Source organism: Erpetoichthys calabaricus, chromosome 8, assembly GCF_900747795.2.
Source record: "Erpetoichthys calabaricus chromosome 8, fErpCal1.3, whole genome shotgun sequence".
Lineage (NCBI taxonomy): Eukaryota > Metazoa > Chordata > Cladistia > Polypteriformes > Polypteridae > Erpetoichthys > Erpetoichthys calabaricus.
This window is the reverse complement of record NC_041401.2, coordinates 5,230,040-5,255,787: the sequence shown is the minus strand read 5'-3', so window position 1 is coordinate 5,255,787 and position 25,748 is coordinate 5,230,040. Positions and strand designations below refer to the sequence as shown.

Sequence of the window (25,748 nt, the reverse complement as noted above, 5' to 3'; positions counted from 1 at the left end):
AAAAAACATGGTCCAAAGAGGGCTGGGGTCACATAGACCCCATGGTACCAGAGCAGGGTACTCCGCTTAGCTAGCGAACGAGAGAACTAACCATCCATCCATTTTCCAACCCGCTGAATCCGAACACAGGGTCACGGGGGTGTGCTGGAGCCAATACAAGTCAACACAGAGTACAAGGCAGGAACCAATCCTGGGCAGGGTGCCAACCCACCGCAGGACACACACAAACACACCCACACACCAAGCACACACTAGGGCCAATTTAGAATCACCAGTCCACCTAACCTGCATGTCTTTGGACTGTGGGAGGAAACCGGAGCGCCCGTAGGAAACCCACGCAGACACAAGGAGAACATGCAAACTCCACGCAGGGAGGACCCGGGAAGCGAACCCAGGTCTCCTAACTGCGAGGCAGCAGCGCTACCACTGCGCCACCATGCCGCAACGAGAGAACTACTTGACAGATTTAGATCTTTTTTTGTTTCTATGATTTGCTTGAACATTCCGGTTGATTTTGCGACTTCTGTTATAGCGCAAAGAATCATAGTTCACTTGCAGGAGTGATATATTCGCATTAATCTGAGAGACACGCAGTTGGGCCGAGGGGAGGGGGAAGCGTCACGTCAGGAGTGGGGAGCCAGGCAGGACCCTCCTCACTGTCCTTTTTCACGAATATGTGGGCAAAGCCGCAGGGGATGGCTAGTCATTAATGTAATGTGATGTGGCTTTTAGTGTTCTGCACTGCAGAGTGGTTTGTCAGAAATGACCCATTGTCACAAACGTTAAGCACGAAAAGTGCACTTTAGTTTATGTTGTTTTGAAATGTTTCTTATTGTGTGCAATTATCAGGTTTGAATAAATCCTGTTCTGTTAAATTTAACATGGTTGTGCTTTTCCCCGTTTTTCGTGCAAGTTTAAAATTGTTCTATTAGAAGCCACTAATGAATATAAACAAGAATGATTTAATGCAGACATACTGTAGCCTGCAGGGACTGCTAGAATCATCATATTGATGTGATTGTATGACTCAAAGGTTTAAGTGAAGCATTTATAAAGGGCTTTAGATGAGATTTTAACATATTTAGATATATATCAGGTATTGTGAAATAGCCTAAAAATATTGCAAAATTATTTCTAGGCTGTGTCTCCTGGCCTTATAACTGTTGTGCCATGACATCATACAGAATGCAAAGCTCAAGATATGGCCAAGGAAGGACACAATGAGATGTTTTACAGTCCTTTAATAAAGCACCCTGGTCATCTCCCACTGTTAGATTGAGGAGATGCTGCCCTTCCTCTTTCTCTTCAAGGGGGATCGCTGTCCTCATGAGATTCAATGCCACACCCGTCGCCGCCTTTCCTTTGCTGGCTCTGACTTGTTGCGCTGTTCACTGCCCCTCCTTTTAAGCCCTTTCAGCATGTGCGGCGCTGCCCACCTCTCATAGAGTCTCTCTCACAGGTCGAGTTGCTGCAGCAACAACACAGAATGCACATTTTAATAACAATAAACAGAAGTAGCTGGTGCTCTACTGCCATCCGATTCCACTGTCCACGGTTGTTGTTACTATACCATGTGTTGTCTGCTGTGCACACGTGTTTATATGACGCACCTTTTTTCTTACCAGGGGTAACGCCGTGCGTAGAACTCACACTATAACATGGCGTAAGCACAAAAGCGGGAATGTGCGTACGCACATAAAAATCCAGATGCAGGAATCTGTACGTACGCAAACTTTCACGTTCTTCCGCTACATAAATCCCGATCAGCGTGAGAAGTAACGCACGTGCACGCGCCTGCTGTCCCGCCCCCAACTCCTCCCAGAATTACGCCTCTTTGAATATGCAAATCAATATAAATAGCCTTCTGAGAAAAGACAATGGGAAAAGCACAGGGGAAAAATATAAGAATTTCAGCGAATACCAAGTGGAGGCAAAGGAAAAACGTACTATTTGTTGGTTTAAACAGTGGTATTATCAACAAAAGGAAGTTGATTGAGTGACAGAGTGTCGGAGAAACTCGAAAGCTCAAGTTCACAAAGTCACACAGTGCCCGAAATAAAAAAGAAATCACGTATCAAAGTCGCCGTGAAAAGGCGAGTCGTAGCCCACCGTCTGAGTGTCATATGAAAGCTTATTAGGGTACAGACAAAAAAAAATAGGCACACAGCGGGGGAAAAAAGCACGAAATGTCAACTTTAATCTCGAAATTTCCACTTTAATCACTTAGTTTATTTTGCCATTAAAGTAGAACATCATAAACTTCATCTTAAAATCGTTTAATGTACTAGTTTCTCAAATCCCATTGTAACTAAAGTAGGACGTTAAATGCTTTGTTCTGTATTTGATCTTCTTTGTGCTCTGTGTATGAATCACTACCTGCTTCTGTTCTTTCTCTTTCCCCGACAGGACACATAATCCATTACATTCGTGATATTACAGCTCTCTGAATAATTAAAATACTGAGATGTATACGTGATATCTTTTTCATGATGATAGGAATGAAAGCATGTTATTAAACATGGGAACATGGTGGTGCAGTGCTTGTTCATGTCTTACGCAAGAGGCTTGCTGCGCCATGTGCGACCTTCAATGAAATAATTTATTACAGAAGTACTGTCTCTTTCAAACGTACTAACCTCCAATTCCTGTCCTTACTTTTCTTTCTCCAAATATTCAATCGCCACACAATCAGCTCTGTAATAGACGTGAAGCCATCTGTAAGCTTAGAACTCCGATTCTTCAAAATTTTTAAGGAACATTGAAATATCTTCGTAGTACATGTTTAATTATTCTATCCGTCTATCTTTCCAATGTCGCGTCAACAAAAGAATACAACGCAATGCAGGAACAATCCCTGAACTAGCTAGCGCTGCGGCACCGTGTCCTCACATGTTTAATTATTAACAATACAGATTATTTAAATGAAGTTAAAGTTTTATCTGTATTATATAATCAACACATTTTGCTGCATTTCATCTTAAAAATGAATACCGTCATCATATGTAAATACGCGCTTTATAAAGTGTCGCAGGTTGTGCAATATTATAACTGTAGTGCAAGTTTACAGTGAAGTGATTGTACTTATAAGTAAACAGTTCTACAAGGAGCACTTGATGGACTGATTCAGTGCGTTTAGAGTTCTTGGGATGAAACTTTTTCTAAACTGTGAAGTCCGTACTGGGAAGTCTCTAAAGCGTTTTGCCGTGGCTGAGTCAGCGTCTGGTTCATGCTGTATACCGATAATTCTCTTTCCGATCAGCTGCTGCTGTGATTCCCCACTCAGATACAGTGATATAAATACTCAGAGTGGTGCTGTGAGAGTAACATGGAAAAAGATGATCTGCTGTGGCAACCCTTAACGGCAGCAGCTGAAAGAAGAAGAAGATGCAGTGAGAGTTACAACGCTAAAGCAGTTCTGGTATTTTGAATACTATGGCTATTCCCTGGACCATTATATTGCTGCATTAGAACATTAGAACATTAGAACACTCTAGACGAGAACAGGCCATTCAGCCCAACAAAGCTCGCCAGTACTATCCACTTATTTCTTCCAAGAAAACATCAAGTCGAGTTTTGAAAGACCCTAACGTCTTACTGTCTACCACACTACTTGGTCGCTTATTCCAAGTTTCTATCGTTCTTTGTGTAAAGAAAAACTTCCTAATGTTTGTGCGAAATTTACCCTTAACAAGTTTCCAACTGTGTCCCCGTGTTCTTGATGAACTCATTTTAAAATAACAGTCTCGATCCACTGCACTAATTCCCTTCATAATTTTAAACACTTCAATCATGTCACCTCTTAATCTTCTTTTGCTTAAACTGTAAAGGCTCAGCTCTTTTAATCTTTCCTCATAATTCAACCCCTGTAGCCCTGGAATCAGCCTAGTCGCTCTTCTCTGGACCTTCTCTAGCGCTGCTATGTCCTTTTTGTAGCCTGGAGACCAAAACTGCACACAGTACTCAAGATGAGGCCTCACCAGTGCATTATAAAGGTTGAGCAGAACCTCCTTGGACTTGTACTCCATACATCGTGCTGTATATCCTAACATTCTGTTAGCCTTCTTAATGGCTTCTGAACACTGTCGGGAAGTCGATAGCTTAGAGTCCACTATGACTCCTAAATCCTTCTCATAAGATGTACTCTCGATTTTCCGACCGCCCATTGTGTATTCAAACCTTACATTTTTACTTCCAATGTGCAATACTTTACATTTACTGACATTAAATTTCATCTGCCACAAATCTGCCCAAGCCTGTATGCTATCCAGGTCCTTCTGTAATGATATAACGGATTCCAAATTATCTGCTAATCCTCCTATCTTGGTATCATCTGCAAACTTAACCAGCTTGTTACTTATATTACTATCTAAATCATTTATATATATTAAAAATAGCAGCGGCCCTAGCACTGACCCCTGTGGAACACCACTCTTAACATCAGCCAGTTCTGATGAGGTTCCTCGCAGCATCACCCTCTGCTTCCTGTGTCTGAGCCAATTCTGCACCCATCTACAAACATCACCCTGAACTCCCACCTCTTTTAATTTGATGCCCAACCTCTCATGTGGCACCTTATCAAATGCTTTCTGAAAGTCCAGATAAATAATATCATAGGCTCCACTTTGATCGTATCCTTTTGTTGCCTCCTCATAGAATTCCAGCATGTTAGTAAAACACGACCTCCCTTTTCTGAACCCATGCTGACTGCTTAGAATAACTCCTGTCCTTGCCAGGTGTTGCTCGATCTTATCCTTAATAATTCCTTCCATTAATTTTCCTGTGATGCATGTTAAGCTTACTGGCCTGTAGTTGCTTGGATCTGCCCTGTCACCCTTTTTATGTAATGGGATGATATTTGCCATTTTCCAGTCCTTTTGAATCTCTCCAGTGCGCAGTGACTTCCTAAAAATATGCGTCAAGGGTTTATATCTGTACTCACTAGCCTCCTTAAGAACACGAGGATAAATATTATCTGGTCCTGGTGATTTGTTCGATTTCAGCTTATTTAATCTGAGCAGTACTTCTCCCTCTACAATTTCCAAATCCCTCAGTACCTCCTTAGTAGTCCCTGTTACCTCTGGGAGGTTATCCACTTGCTCACTTGTAAACACCTCAGAAAAATGTAAGTTTAATGTATCCACTATTTCACTGTCTGTATCTTTTAATTCCCCTTTACTATTCCTGATGCACTTGACCTCCTCCTTGACTGTTCTTTTACTACTAAAATACTGAAAGAATCTCTTAGGGTCTTCTGTCGCCTTATCTGCTCTATTCCTCTCCAACTGTCTTTTAGCCTTCCTGATATCCTTCTTAATGGTTTCCCTCATGTTCTCATACACTCTACAATTCACTTTGCAGTCATTAGTCTTATATGCCTTATAAAGCAGTTTTTTTCCTTTGCAACTTCTTTTTTAAATCTTTATTAATCCACCGTGGAGTTTTTTTTCGTTTCCTATTAATTCCAAATTTAGGGATGTATCTGTCCTGCATTACATGTGAAACATTTTTTAAACCTGTTCCACTGCTCCTCAACTGTCTCCACACTTAAAAGCTTATCCCAGTGTATCCTACTTAGACTTTGTCGCATCTGCTCAAAATTAGCCCTACCAAAGTTCAACTTAACAATTTTAGTCTTTGCATCTGCACTCTTACAAAATACTGAGAATTGTATTACATTATGGTCACGTGACCCTAGAGGTTCAATCACCTCTACACCCTCAATTCTATCCTGATTATTACAAAATACTAAATCCAGACAGGCTTCACCCCGTGTTGGTGCTTTAACATGCTGTGTTAAAAAACAGTCATTGATTACTTCTAAAAACTCCTGCTCTTGTACTCCGCCATCTGTAAGGTTATCCCAGTTAATATTTGGATAATTAAAGTCCCCCGTGACTATAATATCTCCCTGTAAACTTGCCTTTTTGATATTACTAAAAAGATGTGTGTTGAAGTTACTGTCTGAATTGGGTGGTCTATGACACACTCCTAAAATAAGACCTCTTTCCCTAATATTTTCCAGGCGAAGCCACATGTCCTCACTAAGATGCAACTGAAGAAGACTTACATTTAAATCCTGCTTGGCATAAACAGCAACCCCACCTCCTTTTCTGTTCTGTCTATCCTTCCTAATAAATGTGTATCCCTCTGTTACACTCATCCCCATCTTTGTTATTTAGCCAGGTTTCCGTTATTGCTATAATATCATAATTATGCTCTGCTACATATAACTCCAACTCACTTACCTTATTTTTGATACTTCTAGCATTAAGGCAAGCTATTTTTAATGTGTTACTCCTTCTACATTTAAATGTTTGCTTAGAATTTACATTACTATGCATTTTTATTTCTACACCATTGTTTGTTCTTCCATGTATAGATCTAAACCTGGCCTGTCCTAAACTCCCTGCTCCCCCATTCCGTAGTTTAAACAATCCTCGACTAGCCTACACATACACCTCCCCAATACATTGGTGCCCCTCCAGTTCAGATGTAACCCGTCACGGCGGAACAGGTCCCATCTGTTCCAAAAGGAGTCCCAATGCCCCATAAACCTATACCCTTCTACCCTGCACCAAGATTTGAGCCACGCGTTAAGCCTTCTGATCTCCTCAATCTTACCTGGACTGGCACGTGGCACAGGCAGAACTTCGGAGAAGACTACCTTGTCAGTTCTGCTTCTCAGCTTAGCACCTAACTCTTTGAATTTGGAACGCAGAACTGACAGACTACCCTTATGTATGTCATTTGTTCCAACATGGACAATGACAACTGGATCCACCCCCGCTCTGGCCAAGAGCCTATCCACCCTTCCAGGGAGGTCCCCCACCTGTGCTCCCGGAAGGCAACACACCGTGCGAGACTCTCTCTCTCTGGAGCACACCTGCGCTTCAATCCCACTAATGATTGAGTCCCCAACTATCACTACCTCTCTTTTTGGGAACTGGTTTTGAGGTGGCCCGTTGGGGCTCCTCATCCCTGCCTACCACCTCAGAATTATTAGAGACACCGTCCAGCTCCGCAAGGACATGATAACGGTTTGCCACTTCTAATTCTGGGGTTGATGCCCCCGGACAGTGTGCACCCTTTGCAGGTTAATTACAATCAGATGCATTACACTAATAAACAATATGCAGTTAGTTTCAGTGTAATTATAATGCTGCGTCAGGAATTGGAGCTAAGAAAGAAAGGGTGACCACACAGGAACAGTAGCACTGCTTTGATGCTGGGTGTCTCCAGTCTGCAAAACTGAGCAGAGAAATTGCGTACGCCAAGGTATGAGGTACCGTGGAAATGTGGTTGGCTTTACGCCAAGTTTAGGTTTTATACATCGCGATTTGAGCGTGGAAACGTTCGTACGCAACATTTCTGTGCATACGCACCATTTATACATGAGGCCCCAGGTCTTTATCTTTGTCTTTCATGTGGATGTGAGGGCAGCCACAGGTGCTGCATTTTCACCTTCTTTTTCCATCTCCACAGTTGTACCGGCATATGCCATATTGTATAAGAGGGACAAGTAACAAAGGCAGCTTCCTGATGTGCTCAACCACAGTAAAAATGGCATACAAAAATGTCTACCAGTTGACAAATATCTCAGTGTCTCATTTCTGCCATTGTACCACAATGCAGCCTTGTGCTAAAATCACTTACTTTCATTTTTTTTTTTTTTGTCATCAAGCAAAACTCAGTACCCCAGAATGATAAAGTAAAAGCAGGATTTTTTGGAAGTGTTGCAAATTTCTCTCTATTATAAAAGAAAAATCTTGGGATGAGACGAGACTTTTTTTCCGGCAATGAGACGTGATCTTTTGAAGAGAGACAGAGAGACACTTTCACGTCCCGCGAGATGGTCAAGTCACTTCATACTTACAACCTTTGGAAGCAAGTCCCGTGAGATGGTGACTTTTGCAAGTCCTACCCTATTTACAACCATTTCAAACAAGGCCACGGTCATCTAACCTCTCAGTTGTTGGAATGCTTTTGGCAGACACACTTCCTGTGCTGTCAGCTCTTAAAAATGTTACACGTTCTAGATTACACGTCAACAACTAAGTGAAGAAGAAAGAGCAGCGCGTCGAAAAGAAACTCCAAAGTGTTGGAGAGAAAAGAATGCAAAAAAGAACAATAATAATCTATGTACAAATTCTGAAAATGAGGAATGTAATAATCAGACCATCCTGCAAAGACTTTGTGACAAGAGATTTAACCACACCCGGGGCCGGAAAAAGACAAAGTCGAACATCGTAAAGAATTCAAAAATGTTGCCGCGATACACATGCAGAGCAGGTTAGAGATCATGGAAATAGGAAAATTTGAAAGTGTCAAAAAAGGATAGTGAAGATTACATTAGTGCAAACAAACAGAAAATTACTACTCGGTGAAATAACGGAACAGCGAAAAAACATCGAATAGTGTTTGAGGATGTCTGGAGGAGAAGAGAGACAAAGGCAGTGAGACAAAAGGACACTTCTGTGCAGGCTTTTAAATGTTTGAAGCGCCGCTTGAGATGCAAATCATGCGGCATGGAGGCAGCAGCAGCTGATCGAGCACAGAGGAGGTAAAAAAAAATGTATTTGTTTCCCATTGTATCACCATTTAAGAGGGGGTTTCGGAGGAGCGACTGCATTTCCTTGGGGTGGATTTTGCGACTTGTCTCATTGCGCTAAGAATCATTGTTCATTTGCAGGAGTGATGATATATTCACGCTAATCCAAGAGACACGCAGCGGGCCGAGGGAAAGGGGAAGAGTGACGTCAGGAGTAGGGAGCTGGATGGGGCCCTCCTCCTCACTGTCCTGTTTCACTAATATACTGGGGATGGCTAGTATTTTGATAATTGTTTGTAAGTTGTCGTTTAAGAATTAACACAGTGCCTTGAAGAAAGAAGCAGCTTTCTTAAAGTTAGCCATAGTTATTTCCTTCCCCCAAACTTTAGAAATGCTGTTACCTTTTGTTAAGTGCTTATTTGGAAGTGTCGTGTATTGCAGGGTGTTGGGCTTCGAAACCAGTTTGGTATTGATGATTCTGTACAGGATATTCTATAAGCCCATCTGCCCAAAAACTGCCTACACTGAAGGGCAGGTGTTAAATGGTAGTTTGTGTACCAATTGGTCTGAAGTATGATTATGATTGGTCTTGAGATGAAGGCCTTTTTGTACCACAACACCCCTTTGGTCCATAAACTGTGATTGGAATGGCAGAAGCGGGTCACTCTGCCTTTCTCTCTCTCTGTCTCTCCATTGTGCAATGTGGAGAAGACCACAACCCTCTGTCCTCTCTATCTTCCCATTTCTCCCTGATGAAGACCGCTGTATCTTGCCAGCCATACTGAGACGGGCATGCGGCCTGTTTCAATACTCTATTCATGTGGTAGCAAAGACTAAGCTAGACTGAAGATAAGCCAAGGGCCACCTATGGTTGCAAGATGCCCTGCTGTTTAGGCTGTAATGGTATTTTTGTTGCGCTCCTTTTATTTTGTTTATTATCAGTAATTTATCATTAATTAAATGTTCTCCTGCCTGTTCTTTCACTCTAACTGCCTGAGCTTATAAAGGAAGGAAGGATGGCAGGAAGATGTGCTGAACCTGACCACAAACTATTAAATGTATGGGATTTGAGACATTTTAGTAAAATCTACATAATAAAAGGAGACAGTAGAGTCACATGGGACCCTATGCAGCTCAACAAGTAGTAAAAACGCCAGTAGAAGTAACAAGGAGCTCAAAAAACAAACAAAACCCCTCCATATCCTAACACTGTAGCTGCTTTGCATGTTCTGTTATACTCGTGTATAAGTCGGGTGTTGAAACCCGAAAAATCAATCATAAAATCGGACCCCGACTTATACGCCCATTAAAAAATGCAACAATTAAAATTTTTTTTTACATCTTCTTGCTTCCTCCAGTCTCGCACCAGTTCCTCAGACTCATCGAATTTTGTCACAGCAGCGCAGTTACCAATTTCTTTCGCTACTTCAACGACGTTTAATTTAAAACCAGCTTCACATTTTCTTCTGATCAAACACTCCATCGTAGATAAGGGATGCTCTTACGATAAAGGTATATGAAGGTGTGAGATCCAAAAAACACAAAACAATACAAATGTCGCTTCGGAATACTTCGGGTATTACCATGTGGTCACATGGGCACAATACATAGAAAACAAAAAGGCCGTGTGCTCCGTGGTTACTCTCTCAGGTGGGCGTTAGCATATCATAATCTCTTGGACCAATAGCGTGAGTTTTCTGCATTCGACTTATACGACAAACGTTATAAAATACCAGAAATTATACGGTACAATCAAGTCCCGACTTATCAGTGAGAATATACGGTAATTTGGTAGTTTTGTTTCACCTTTAGCTGTTATTTATAGTACAGTTATCTTCACTGATTTTGGCTTCAAACAGTTTTTTTCCATTTGTTTTGATATATTTTATTAATCCCAAGGGAAAATTGTCTTTTCGCCTGACCTTTGGGGGGTAGTCAGAGTTCACCTGGAGCAATTTTCAGGTTAAGGGCCTTGCAGAAGAGTCCAACACTTTGTTGTGTTGGAGATTTCATTTTAAATGGACTAGGGGGCATCGCTCGCCCAACCCCGAGTTTGGTTAACCAGATATACAGTTTAAAGAAATTGTTATTTTCATGGGAATTGTTACGTACTCTTTCGATTCTATGTTGCATCGCTTCTCCATGATCATAAATATACACCTTGCCGAATTGTGGTTTCTTTGAAATTAAACTTGTCATAGCTTTAATTGTTGCGGGAGCACAGATTCACATAGTGTATGGTCCTGAATCGTGTAAATCTACGTTTTGAGCATTGAATGATGCGAACGCGAACAGATTATTGTAGACTCGGATATTTTGCCTGTACTGTTTGTGGATTTCACTTTCACCAAACAACAAATCTTTTAATTCACGCAGATATGCCTCTCCATTGGGAGGCAACACTACTTTTCCCTGATGGCAACACAAATTAGACGATCTAGAAGTCTCCGACTTAAACTTTAAAGCCTTACAATATCTACATACTTTTGACATATCACCTATGTCCGTATATTCGATCTCTTTTTGCTGTTCTGTTATTTCACTGAGTAATAATTTCCATTTGTTTGTGCTAATGCGATCTTTACTTTTTTTTTTGCTACTTTTGAATTTTACTACTTTCATATTCTTTAACCTGCTCTGCATGTGTATCGCGCCATCATTTCTGAACGTCTTTATGAAGTCTTTTATTTCTGACCCCGATTGGACCTACAAGGTTTTCAATTCCACTTGGTCTGGGCTGATTATTACTTTCCTTTTTTTCAGAATTTGCACATAGTTTATTATTGTTCTTTTTTGTGTTCTTTTTTGCCTTCTTTCCTTGGGTCTCTTTTCGATGCGCTGCTCTTTCTTCTTCGCTTAGTCGTTGACATGCTATCTAGAACGTAAAAAATTTTTAAGAGCTGAGTAGAGCTGGGCGGTATACCGATTCATACCGAAAACCGTTTTTTATATTTGTTATGATATGGATTTATCTTATACCGCAACACCGGTTTAAATTGCCTAAGTGACGTTTGGAACGTGGCGCAGCGGGAAACTGTTCAAGTGTGGGGACCTTTATCACTGCTACACCGCTAGTCACAAAGGTGTTGCATGGGGGCTCTTTTTCACTGCTACACCGCTAAATAGGTAGTGGTAGTGTAGGTATTGCGAGGTGAAAATGGACAGAGAACATTCCGAAACTGAAGCTGTAGCTGACGATAAAGTTGAACATGATGACACAGAAGAACTTTTGCCAAAAAAAAAGGAGTCACGGCCGTTGCCTGGAGATACTTTGGTTTTAAAAGGTCGGATGTGGACCATTATGTTCAAATGTGTGAATACTGTTTCTATACTACTGGATAATACTGCAAGCCAAATTGTGCTCGTTTTATTTGTTTTCAATAGAGTGTAATGTACCTGGGTACTGTGTAATAATGTGATGACATGTTGACTTTATTTCTCGACATTTCCACTTTAATCTCTACGCTTATGACGAGAATAAAGTCAACATGTTGACTTTATTCTTGACATTTCTGCTTTATTCTCGCCGTTTGTCAATATTAAAGTCGACATGTTGACTTTATTCTCATAATTTGTCTTTAAAGTAGAACATCGTAAACTAAACTTCATCGTAAAATTAATATTTAATTTACTAGATTTTCTCAAACCCCATCATAAGTTATATAGCACATTAAATGCTTTGTGTTGTGTTCCCTGAGCCATGTTAAATCGAATACGTGCTTCTTAAACTGACTTCTTCTTGTACTGAGGAGGCGCCGCAGCGATCACCACACAGAATCCATTCACTTCATGATATTCCCGCTCTCAGAACATTTAGAATGCTAAGATAAATACTTGATATCATTTTCATGATGAAATGCATTAATGCAGGTATTAATCATGTATGGGCACGGAGATTTCACTGCTGCCTCGCAGCAAGAGTGTCTCGGGAGTACCCTGCATGTTTTTCTGGTTGGTTTACTTGGCATGCTTCAGTTTCCTTTCACAGTCATGTAGGATGCGGGGTTTTGTTATGCTGTATTGACCCTGCTAGTGTATGTTTTGCTCGTATTCACCCTGCGATGTGCTGGCGACTCGTTCAGGATTTTCTCCTGCGTCGCACACAATGCTTGCTGGGATGGGCGCAACCCTGAATGGATGGCATAATTAAACATGTATAACGAAGATATTTTTGTTCAGAACACTCTGTGGGCTAAGTTTATAACTAGTTTTAATTTCACAAAGACGTTTATCGTGTTGTGATTGTTTATGTGGAGAAAGAAAAAGAAAGGATAGGAACAGGGGTTTTGGTAAGTCAGACAAACAGCATGCATGCATGCAATAAAGAAAGCCCGCTCAAAAGAACATCCATTGAATTCTGTGTTTGTGTCTCCGACCACCAGATCACGAACCCAACATTTACACAATATTTAAGTTAAACCTTCGCGATACTCATTCATACATCCAGTTTTTTGGAGCCTCGTCACACCTGCCATAAAGTTCTCTACACTGAACATACACCTGGGGACCACTTACTGTGAGGGAGCAGCACTACCGCCACACTACCGTGCATGTTTAATACCTGCTTTAATGCATTTCATCATGAAAATTATACAAAGTATTTATCTTAGCATTCTAAATTTTCAGAAAGCAGGAATATCATGAAGTGAATGGATTCTGTGCGGTGATCGCTGTCTCCTCTTAGTGCGGAGGAAGTCAGTTTAAGAAGCGTAGTGATTAACAACTGGGCCGGGGAACACTTAACACAAAGCATTTAATGTGCTGCATTAACTTATGACGGGGTTTGAAAAAATCTAATAAATTAAACTGATTTTAGGATGAAGTTTTGTTTACGACATTCTACGTTATTCTCCTAGTTTATTTTATAATTAAAGTGGAAATATCAACTTTAATCTTGACATAAGCGTCAAAATTAAAGTGGAAATGTCGAGAATAAAGTCAACATGTCGACTTTATTCTCAACATATAGTTTGTTTTTTTCTTCCCTGTGTCCGTATTTTTTTTTTTCTTCACCGTGGCCCTAATACGATTCCATAGGGCTATACCACAAATAGCATTATAAATGCAAGTTGCAGTTTTATTATTTATGTATATAGCTTAGCTTGAAGCCAGGTCCATATTAATGCAGTTTGCCTAAATGATGGTTCATTTGGTAAAGATGTCATCACCAAGTTGTACTTGTTTTATTTTATTTTAATTTGGTGAATACTGTGTAATGCACCTGGGCTTGAAGTCTTGAAGTAATAGTGCAACTATCAGTAATAATACTATTATTTATTTTATTGTTATAATTTATTAGTAGGGATGCACCAATACCACTTTTTTGGAAAACGAGTACGAGTACTTGCATTTCAGTACTCGCCGATACCGAGTACTTAATAAAAACATGATTAGGTATACCCCATGTCTGGAGCATTTCCTCAAACACATGCGCTATAGCCTGGCTGGTGTGCGAGCCGCGGAATTGTTTCGCATGTAATATGGCTCATTGCGGCGTGAAACTCTCGTCTATCCACTGGGAGATTAGGCTAATTAGCGACACGGGGCTAACACTGCTTGTCCAAATATCCGTGGTGAAACTAAACGCAGAGGAGGCTTGCAGTAGGCTGTGGATATGTTTTTTCACGGAGTCGTGTAGTTTAGGCAGCTCCGTGTCAGTCGTGTAGCGGCGGCTTGGGACATCATATCTGGGCTCCAGAACATGGAGGAGACGCAGGAATCCCACATTTTCTACCTCCGAGAGTGGCTGGTCACTCAATGCAATGTACTCGATAATTGCCTGTGTTATTTTCACAGCACGTGGATTGTCTCTGGACATTTTCTCTCGTCTTGCAAGAGTTTGCTGCAGCGTGGGTTGTGTTGGTTTAGAAGCGTGGGTAAACTCTTTGTACTCATTGTCGTGTTGGGATTTTAGGTGCTTGATTAAATTACTTGTGTTAAATGCGCTACCTTTTGAGCCTCCTCTGGACAATTTCGCTGAGCACAATTTGCAGTCCGCCTTTGTTTTGTCGTCTTCATTCACTTTGAAATAGTTCCACACGGCTGACATGTCTCGCCTCGCCTTCTCCCCGCTCTGAGCTGCAGCCGGGGCCTGGGGGCGGGCACTCGGCGCCTGTGATTAACCCCTTACACGCCGCTCAAACATAGACATTTCTCAGACCGTGGTATCGGCCCCCGGTATCGGGGGACTTTTAACGAGTACGAGTACTTTAGAAAATGTGGTATCGAGGCCGATACCAGATACTGGTATCGGTATCGCTGCATCCCTATTTATTAGTTTAAATATTATGCAGTTTAAAGATGGTAAAGCTGTTTAAAAAGCCACTTTAACATGTCAGTGGACAGAGATGGTTAACATTAACAAAGTGTAGTTGGTTTACAAAAAATATTTACTATTTATTCTTTTTCTAAGACGTGTTCAGTGCAATACAACTTTTGACAAGCACCTCTGGATATTTTAAGTCTAAATGGCTCTTTGGATGGTTGAAAATATATTGTCAAAATTATAGTTTGTTTTTGCAAAATTTGTTCAATAAAAAGGTTCTATGTTTTGACTGCATCTGTCATGCAATGTGATGATCCCTTCTCTTCATTAGTGCCACCCCCTTGAAAACTCACTTTTAGGGCCATGCAATTAGTATTAGTACTTGTGTGCACATTAAAATGTTTTTTTTTTTTTTGTACAATGTACAATGCTCATGACAGTGGAATAGGTTATTCTTGGCCAGTCTACTGCAGTAATTGCAGTGGAAAATGTGGTTAATATCCATTCATGCATGGGGAAAAAAATACCGTCTAATACCGTGAAACCGGGATAATTTAGAAAAATACCGTGATATAGAATTTTGGTCATACTGCCCACCCCTAGAGCTGAGAGCACATGAAGTGTGTCTGCCAAAAGCATTCCAACAACTGAGAGGATAGATGTCCGTGATCTTGTTTTAAATTGGTTGTTCTTCCGTCAAAGTGTCTTTCCGAGAAGGTCATGTCTTGACCCAAGCTTTTTTTATATAATAGAGAGATACATTTTTGACCATCAATCTCGACTAAATAGCCCATAATGACAAAGTGATAACATGTTTCCTGAATGGTTTCCAAATTTATTTAAAACCAAAAACTGAAATCTCTCATTCCTAGAAGTATTCGTGACCTTTGCAGGTCAGAGCAAAGGGTCAACCATTGTGCAGAGCCCCCTGGAGCAATTTTTAGGTTAAGGGCCCAATGGAGTAGAATCCCCTCTGGCAGTAATGGGATTTAAAACAGCAACCCTCCAGATCCCAGCGCAGATCCTTAGCCACAGAGCCTCCTGTTCATGGAGTTTTAATTTTCTTGCTTATTCTTGTGAATAGCTACTCATGGATTCAGAGAGTTATCCCAAGATTGCATCCACAGCATTGATATGTATTTATTGTAATGAATTTATGATTACACTTCAGTTGCGGTTAGGGGCAGAAATCCTTTCCCCATATCGCATGTTTTTACGGAAGATTTAACAGACTTTCTTGTTTCACTTCTATCCCTGTCTATATAAATAACAATCTGATAATTGAGTTTTGTTTTTTTTCACGTCTGTGTTGTGCTGATGTCCTCTTGAGGGATATTTGTCACTGTCGCCAGCTGTCAAAGTATCCCACACCATGATGCTGGTAGTTAAAGGACAACACTGCTGGAACTTACTAAATATTTCCTTCTTTTTCAATTTCCTTTGTAGGTATTTGCTTCCAGGAAGGGGACCTCAAGAAGTCGGACTGAAAGTGAAAGTGAAAGCTCATCTGAAGCCAGCCACCATGGAGACAGGCCGCGTCACACTGGTATGTCCCAAGTGTCTGCTGTAGGATGTGCTGCATTTCTTGCTGTTATATGATGTGATGGGTTCTTTGTTTTCTACCATTTGTGAGATGTGGCCTGTAGTCCCTAGTAGTTGCCAACAGAAAGTGTGTTTTCCTTTACCTTCGTGGCTTCACAAATTGTGATGGGTAATTGGACTTTAGATCTGACATGTTTGTCTCATTGCTCAGTGTGTCTACTCGGAAGGTTTTTTCCTTTGCAAATCAGTGAATTGGAGTTTCCAGACGATGAACACCAAAAGCGAAGGAAGCCCAATTGTGACAAATTTCTGTTTCCTAATGCTGGTACTAGAGAAACAAAATCACAAGCTACCTGATATCCTCACTTCTTCTAAGTACGTTTCTGTGGTGAATGCAGGGACAATCCTAACTTTGTAGCCTTCAATGTAATTCTGTGCCAGCTCAGAGGAAGAAGAGGAACTTGTCCCTTGGTATAACATTAACAGGTTGCAAGTCGCCAAGCATCCTAAGGTGACTGTGTTTTCTCTTTCAAGCTCTTTACCATGTAGACCTGAACAGAATACACAAAATTCCATCGATATCCTTGTATGTTTACTCTTACCAGCCTGTCCACTGTCATGGTTGGCTGCTACTGCAGTTCAGTATGTCCCCATTTCTTTTACATTTATAACCCAGTCAAAAGAACAAGTAAAATCATATAACCTCATTAATAAGCAATTTGTAGTGGGGCTGCACAATACGTATTTGCTTTATGTCTGTGTTGAGTTGTGTTTTTTTTTTTTTTTTTCATCGTCCCGTGTACTATGCTGTATATATGTGCATCAGTAAATGTTGTCCCCGTAAGTGAAAAGGGGAAGGATGATGGAGAGAGAACGCTGCCCAGAGACGAAAATTGCCTGTTGAACTCACCAGATACATGCGGGACATTCCGTATTTAAAAAAAGGAGAGAAATCGAGAAGAGAAAGGAGACCATTTATCCGTTGAATTACTGACTCATCAAGTCCGTCATCATCATCATCATCATCATCATGACAGCCAGTGCCGAGAAACCCCGGGGTTTGGATTTATCCCAGCCATTGCCAGGACTTTCACGATGAGTTCATTTTGTTTTCGGGAAGAAGCACAATAACACTACAGCCAGTATCAATACCGCTGGACTTTATTTTGGACTCCGTTATCACCACATTTCAACTACTGTGTATAACTAACCTGCGTTTCTGTTTGTGTTTCTATTTAGTGTTTAGGGGCAAAGGAGGGTTCTTTGTAAATATTTGTATATTTGTGTTTTATGTAATTATAGTCACTTGTCTCATTGGGATAGTGGTGTTTTGTGCGCACATATTTACATTATTGAATATTTGTTTGTCTTTATCATTTACAATATTATCCGTATTTGATTTTACATTCCTGTGTACTGTTTGCTTGTTATTTTGTTGTGTGGGGGAAAAGTACAACATGTAAGGAGTACGGCTTGTTACTAGACCAAGAAACCCCAGGTTATCCAAGGAATCGTTTTGGTAGTGTAGTGGCCAGTCTGGGTAAGGGGGTCGGCCGTTACAAGTTTATCTTGTTTGCCTAGGCTGCCAGGTGGCTTTTTGTCTTAGTTTAAATAAAATGTGTTATTATTATTATTAGTAGTAGTAGTATGTTGATTGGTTTCTGGTGCAACATGGCTCTTGGATAGAATGGTAGAGACCCAACATGGCTGTCTCCATGTATCAGGCAGCAGAGACACAGTGTGCCTCTGCAATCTTCAATTAAATCAGTCGTCCTTGGATTCACCTGTTTGACTGTTGGTGTGCTGTCCAGACTCGGGCACAAATCGGTCTCCATTCCATCCCTGGCCATATTGTCCTTTCCATCTTGACCACCTGTATTCCCCCAGGTTGTCTTCCTGGAAGGGAAAAGGATACTCATGCTTATAAAACTTGTCCTCCTTTCAGAGACTTAGAAATTCTTGCTGTTCTTGTATTTCATCTTTCACAGAAGTCAGTTTATCCATTTGATCTGTAATTATGCTCCAGACAAGGATTGGCTTATCTAGCTTCCACTGCAAGGTTACGTATTTTGGACTTTGTTAGACATTAAAAAGCATAAATAATCTTCATACTAGATATTACTCTTCAGGTGGAGAAGAGTTTCAGGAGTAATTTGTGACAGACGGGTATCAGCAAGAGTGAAAGGGAAGGTCTACAGGACGGTAGGGAGACCAGCTATGTTATATGGGCTGGAGACGGTGGCACAGGAGACAGAGCTGGAGGTGGCAGAGTTAAAGATGCTAAGATTTGCACTGGGCGTGACAAGGATGTACAGGATTAGAAATGAGGACATTAGAGGGTCAGCTCAAGTTGGACAGTTTGGAGACAAAGTCAGAGAGGCGAGATGGCGTTGGTTTGGACATGTGCAGAGGAGAGATGAGGGGAATAATGAGTCAAGGGTACTAAGGATAGAGCTGCCAGGGAAGAGGAAAAGAGGAAGGCCTAAGAGAAGGTTTATGGATGTGGTGAGAGAGGACATGCAGGTGCTGGGTGTAACAGAACAAGATGTAGAGGACAGAAAGATATGGAAGAAGATGATCTGCTGTGGCAACCCCTAACGGGAGCAGCCTAAAGAAGGCGGCTCTCACTATGAGCTTCAACAAAACATTTCACATGGGCTGCAGTTAAACCTCATACTGCTGCACACTTTAAGGTTGGACAGATTTATTAATCTAGAAATATTCTTAATTACAATTTTTTTTTAATCTGCTTGTTGTTCTAAATAATTAAATGGTACAGTCCATCCAACCTGATAAGTGCAGATGAGTCCTCTCCCCGTCCTTGGCCAGTGGTATGGCCGTATCGGTTCTTTTCACTTCCAAACAGTTTTACCAATTCCTTCAGGTGAGGACAGTCAGTCCAAAAATTAGCGTAAGCTGGTGTCATATTTACATAATGTTTATTGAGAGGAAGGTTAAATTTGAATGCAGAGCTACAAATATAAATATCACGTATGCACTTCTATGCCAAGCCAGGGGTCTACTGCACTCTGCTGACGCCAGTTATGCTAACCTATGCTAAATTCATTTTACTTTGGCCTTTTGAACCTTTATGGAAGCAATGCTGTCACCACTTATCATCTCCCCAGGAGTCGCTGGAGCCACAATGAGAAACTGCAAGAGCAGCAAAGCATATCAGAACCTTCACAGTGGTGTGTTAGGTCAAGTCCTTCACTACAAACTCAAAGGCATGAATTTTATTCAACTGAAAGTCGCACAGCTGCAGTTTTATAAGAAGGTACCAACATTTATTTGTAACTAGCTGTATAAGCCCATGCTGTAAAAAGCCCGGGCTCCTAGAAGCCATGGATTCTGGCACTTCAGTCAATCAATCAATCAATCAATCAAATCATTTAATTTTGCTGATGACACTGCAGTTATAGGGTTGATTACTGGGGGGCTGGAGGCAGAATATAGGACAGAGGTGGCAGGACTCGTGGCCTGGTGTCAGGAAAACAATCTCTCCCTGAATATAGATAAAACCAAGGAGATGATCATCGACCCAAGGAAGAGGAAGCTGCAGCGCACTCCTATTTACATCGGTGAGGCTGAGAGAATAAAAATCTTCAAATTCCTTGGAACCCACATCAGCGAGGACCTGACTTGGTCTTGCAATACACAACACCTCATTAACCGGGCACATAAAAGACTGTTCTTTCTGAGGAAGTTGAATGTAGAGAAAAGCCAAGCAAAATGACACTTTTTATTGGCTAACTAAAAAGATTACAATATGCAAGCTTTCGAGGCAACTCAGACCCCTTCTTCAGGCAAAGATGTACTCTTACCTGAAGAAGGGGCCTGAGTTGCCTCGAAAGCTTGCATATTGTAATCTTTTTAGTTAGCCAATAAAAAGTGTCATTTTGCTTGGCTTTTCTCTACATTCATAATGGCTAACACGGTACAACACCATAGTACTGAGGAAGTTGAAGAAATTTGGCATACCAACCAAAATTCTCACCAGTTTCTACAGCGGTACAATAGAGAGTGTTATCACCTTCTCTATTATTGTATGGCACGGTAATTGCTTCTTGCAGGAAAAGAAGGCACTCCAGCGTGTAATTAAAACTGCACAGCACATCTCTGGAGCAACCTTCTCCTCCCTACAGGACATCTACACTAGTAGGGTCATCAGGAGGGTGCGCACCAATTATAATTAAAGACAATACTCATCCTCAGCACACTCTTTTCACGCTGCTTCCCTCAGGGAGGCGCTACAGGAGTGTGAAATCACGCACCACAAGACTGACACGCAGTTTTTTCCCACAAGCAATCAGAATTCTCAACAAAGCTAAAAGTTAAAGTCAATCCAAACCACAACTCATAGCCTCATAAATGGTACTGACTGCTGCAGTATGTCATCAGGCACTGTGCACCTTATTATGTAATCTTATAATTGTAATTGCTATTTGTTTTTATACTTGTTTTGTCTTTCTGCCTTTGTATATGAAGGTGAACAAGCAAAGTAAGAATTTCATTACATGGTTTTAACATGTGTTTTTACTGTGTATATGACAATAAACTTCTTGTATCAATTGCATCAGTTGTCTATTAGCGGCTCCTTGACGGTTTTGTTTTGCCGACATGCTCACCTCCGTTGTCTATCAGCGGCTAAGCTAGTTTTTCTCTCCTCGGAGGTTTCATTTTGCCGACTTGCTCGCCTCACTTGTGTCTCAGCGTCGACGGTTTCACTTTGGCGACAGAGTTGCTTTCTTTGCATTTCACGCTGCAGCCTCACACTTGACTGACTGACTGACTTCCACGCGTAGATGTTTATATTTATGACTAGCCATCCCCTACGGCTTCGCCTGCATATTAGTGAAACAGGACAGTGAGGATGCCCCGCCCAGCTTCCTACTCTTGACGTCACTCTTCTGCCTCCCCTCGGCCCGCAGCCTCTGTCTCGGATTAGCGCAAATATATCGCTCCTGCAAGCGAACTATGATTCTTAGCGCAATGAGAGAAGTCGCAAAATCCACCCCAAGGAGATGCAGTCACTCCTCTGAAACCCCCTCTTAAATGGTGATACAATGGGAAACAAATACATTTTTTTTTACCTCCTCTTTGCTCGATCAGCTGCTGCTGCCACCGTGCCACGTGATTTGCATCTCGAGTGGCACTTCGAACATTTAAAAGTCGCAAAACAAACCGGAATGTTCAAGCAAATTATAGAAAGATAAAAAGATCTAAATCCGTGAAGTACTTCTCTCGTTCGCTAACTAAGCGGAGTTACGGTTACGCCCCGAGGCAGATGTGTGAGTGAGGAGGGCCCAGCCCCCCCTACCCGTAGCCTGATGAGTCTCTCCCGGATTCGTGCTAATAAATCAGTACTGCACGCGAACTATGATTCCTAGCACAGTGAGAGAAGTTGCAAAATCAATGGAATGTTCTAGCAAATTATAGAAAAAAACAATCTAAATCTGTGAAGTAGTTCTCTCGTGAAAAGCGGAAAGACATACAAACAGAGAGACAGATGGCGCTTGGATCACAAATTTTTTAAAACTGTTTCTTAGCGAGCACCTATGGGCCAAGGGTAACCGACATTCTAAATTTCAAGTCCCAAGTCCTCATGATTCGGGAGATTTCGTGATGAGTGAGTCAGTGCTATTTGGCTTCTATATATATATAAGATTGTGCTTTCTCAACGTGTACACACAATTTATATGTTTGAATCCAGTTTATAATATATTGAGTGGAACAATTCATTCATGCCACTCCACTCTAAGGACACAGGGAAAATTTAGCAGCTATAATGTTCCTTTGGATAAAAACTTAATTCACCTAAGAAATACGGTTGTTGCTTCAGATCAGGAGTTCCTAACCTGAGGGTACGAGATAGCGTTTCACGAGATGTGACAAAGAGGAAGGCTGCATTGTGATTTGCTAAAAACGAGTGATGTGTGTTGCCCGACTTTGTTGTGGTGCATTCAGTGTCTTGCAGTGAGCTGTCATTTGTCGGTCATTTATTAGTTTATTGCTCCTTTTCGTGTGGTGGGTGCAACGGCGTGCTGTATCAATGCATGCTGCCAGCTGCTGCCGCTCCTATTCTGTAACATGAAGTGAATCAATCATTGCGTGTGCAATTGTCACCTGTGAATGAGCTGCTGAAATGTGAGTCCTCGCATGTTCCTTGCTGTAGGCTGAGTGTTTGTAAAGGTGAATAACTTCTTTTAAAAGAATATAATTTGGACCTTGAGAAGGCCAGGGTCTAGTATTGATTTCTGTGCGAGCCCTGGTTGTGAAACATCACTGATTTTGAGGTTTGACGTTTTTTGCCCGAGCAACAACGGGTGGGCTGAATTGGTTGCAACCCCTGCTGCTTACACTTGGACCATCTCTCCTACCTGAGGTCCCGGCAGCAATGTTTTAATTTAAACTGTGCGGTGCATCTATTCTTGAACTGCAGTACAGGGTGTTATCGGGGAGACAAAGCTGGTCAAATGTATTTCATTGCTTACTAGCGCGCCCACAAAAGATGCTTCACGGGGGTCTCCAATGCCCCAAACCCCTCACTTATTGATCACGCGTGATTTCCTCACAGCACTTCATTCTTCGCAGTATACCTCAAACCCCAGATCGTCAATCAAGTGTCTGTATCAGGGGCACATTTATAAGATTATTAAAATTTATAAAAGTAAATTGTTCAATTTATAGTTCAATTTTATGCATTGAGTTAAACACTTATATTTTTTCTTCACCTGCAGTACTTTATGTGATTCAATTTGTGGTTCAAATTGACATTTTACTTCTTAATCTTTAAACATAATACAGCTTTTGTATTGGGTGCTTATAGAAATCAAACAATTTAAACGGGTGTGAGGCCTAGAAAAGGTAGGGAACCACTTGCTGCTGTTAATTTAAACCCTTTTCTTGCTCATCTTTGTAATTGATTACTTTATTAACAATAGCCAGATTTGGCAGGTATAAATGAGCAATGTTATAAAAAATGATTTGTCCTTTCCTGATATCCTCTATTTTTGTAGACATGTCATTGGAAATGGCTTCAAATCACTTAGACAAAATGTAACATCAGATAGAGGGAGCCATTTTAAAATAACTTCTTAATGTTATTTGAAGGACTGCAGTAATATTCTCTGTGTGTCCATCCGGTTGCTATGTCTCTGTTATCCAACAGATGGTGCATCACAAACATTAGCACAACTTCTACAAATCCTGTACCAAATGGTATGTCAGAGTGACATAGCAACTGGACAAACACACTGCACTCCACACGTTAACTCTGAGTTCTACGTTGATTACTTATATTTCAACCCATTTTAGACAGGTAGATAACAGTTAGTATTTAAATAACGGAAGCTGTCCTGCATCTGTATTCCTCACTCAAACAGCTGGCCAGAGTTAAATGATTGTTCATCTCCATTGACTAAACTCGGCCAGCCCTGAGGAATCTGAACCATCCCATATACTGACCCTCACCCTGACAGTGAAGACAGCACCACATGGCTTCTTGAATGGCATGAGGCCTCGAGCAAAGAAAATTCCAGAAGAGATGAGGGCAAAGGTTGTTGAAACTTGCTAATTTGAAAAGGTTGACAAAGCCATTTGTAAGGCTCTGGGACTTCTGCACACCATAGTGAGAGGACATTACAGGCTGACTTTATCAAAACGACCCCAAGGGCACAGCAATGGCTCCTAGAAGAAGACCCAGAGGATCTCAGAAGATTTCTCAAAGAACAGCAGGAAACTATCTGTCTGTCTGTCATATTGGGCTGTCTATCTATCTACAGTGGGGCAAAAAAGTATTTAGTCAGCCACCAATTGTGCAAGTTCTCCCACTTAAAAAGATGAGAGAGGCCTGTAATTTTCATCATAGGTATACCTCAACTATGAGACAAAATGAGAAAAAATCCAGAAAATCACATTGTCTGATTTTTAAAGAATTTATTTGCAAATTATGGTGGAAAATAAGTATTTGGTCACCTACAAACAAGCAAGATTTCTGGCTCTCACAGACCTGTAACTTCTTCTGTAAGAGGCTCCTCTGTCTTCCACTCGTTACCTGTATTAATGGCACCTGTTTGAACTCGTTATCAATATAAAAGACACCTGTCCACAACCTCAAACAGTCACACTCCAAACTCCACTATGGCCAAAACCAAAGAGCTGTCAAAGGACACCAGAAACAAAATTGTAGACCTGCACCAGGCTGGGAAGACTGAATCTGCAATAGGTAAGCAGCTTGGTGTGAAGAAATCAACTGTGGGAGCAGTTATTAGAAAATGGAAGACATACAAGACCACTGATAATCTCCCTCGATCTGGGGCTCCACGCAAGATCTCACCCCATGGGGTCAAAATGATCACAAGAACGGTGAGCAAAAATCCCAGAACCACACGGGGGGACCTAGTGAATGACCTGCAGAGAGCTGGGACCAAAGTAACAAAGGCTACCATCAGTAACACACTACGCCGCCAGGGACTCAAATCCTGCAGTGCCAGACGTGTCCCCCTGCTTAAGCCAGTACATGTGCAGGCCCGTCTGAAGTTTGCTAGAGAGCATTTGGATGATCCAGAAGAGGATTGGGAGAATGTCGTATGGTCAGATGAAACCAAAATAGAACTTTTTGGTAAAAACTCTACTCGTCGTGTTTGGAGGAGAAAGAATGCTGAGTTGCATCCAAAGAACACCATACCTACTGTAAAGCATGGGGGTGGAAACATCATGCTTTGGGGCTGTTTTTCTGCAAAGGGACCAGGACGACTGATCCGTGTGAAGGAATGAATGAATGGGGCCATGTATCGTCAGATTTTGAGTGAAAACCTCCTTCTATCAGCAAGGGCATTGAAGATGAAACGTGGCTGGGTCCTTCAGCATGACAATGATCCCAAACACACCGCCCGGGTAACGAAGGAGTGGCTTCGTAAGAAGCATTTCAAGGTCCTGGAGTGGCCTAGCCAGTCTCCAGATCTCAACCCCATAGAAAATCTTTGGAGGGAGTTGAAAGTCCGTGTTGCCCAGCGACAGCCCCAAAACATCACTGCTGTAGAGGAGATCTGCATGGAGGAATGGGCCAAAATACCAGCAACAGTGTGTGAAAACCTTGTGAAGACTTACAGAAAACGATTGACCTCTGTCATTGCCAACAAAGGGTATATAACAAAGTATTGAGATGAACTTTTGTTATTGATCTTATACTTTTTTTCCACCATAATTTGCAAATAAATTCTTCAAAAAGCAGACAATGTGATTTTCTGGATTTTTTTCTCATTTTGTCTCTCATAGTTGAGGTATACCTATGATGAAAATTACAGGCCTCTCTCATCTTTGTAAGTGGGGAGAACTTGCACAATTGGGGGCTGACTAAATACTTTTTTGCCCCACTCTATCTATCTATCT

General features: G+C 41.4%; 1 protein-coding gene across 2 annotated transcripts in view; it reads left to right on the top strand.

The window, feature by feature from the left end:
* Positions 1 to 25,748, top strand: part of cwc22 (CWC22 spliceosome associated protein homolog) — a 279,770-nt gene that overhangs the window by 23,497 nt on the left and 230,525 nt on the right. For both annotated transcript variants that reach the window (XM_051930614.1, XM_028806203.2), the window contains exon 2: positions 16,260 to 16,359. In XM_051930614.1, the coding sequence (XP_051786574.1) occupies positions 16,260 to 16,359 (100 nt within the window). The remainder of the gene's footprint in view (positions 1 to 16,259; positions 16,360 to 25,748) is intronic.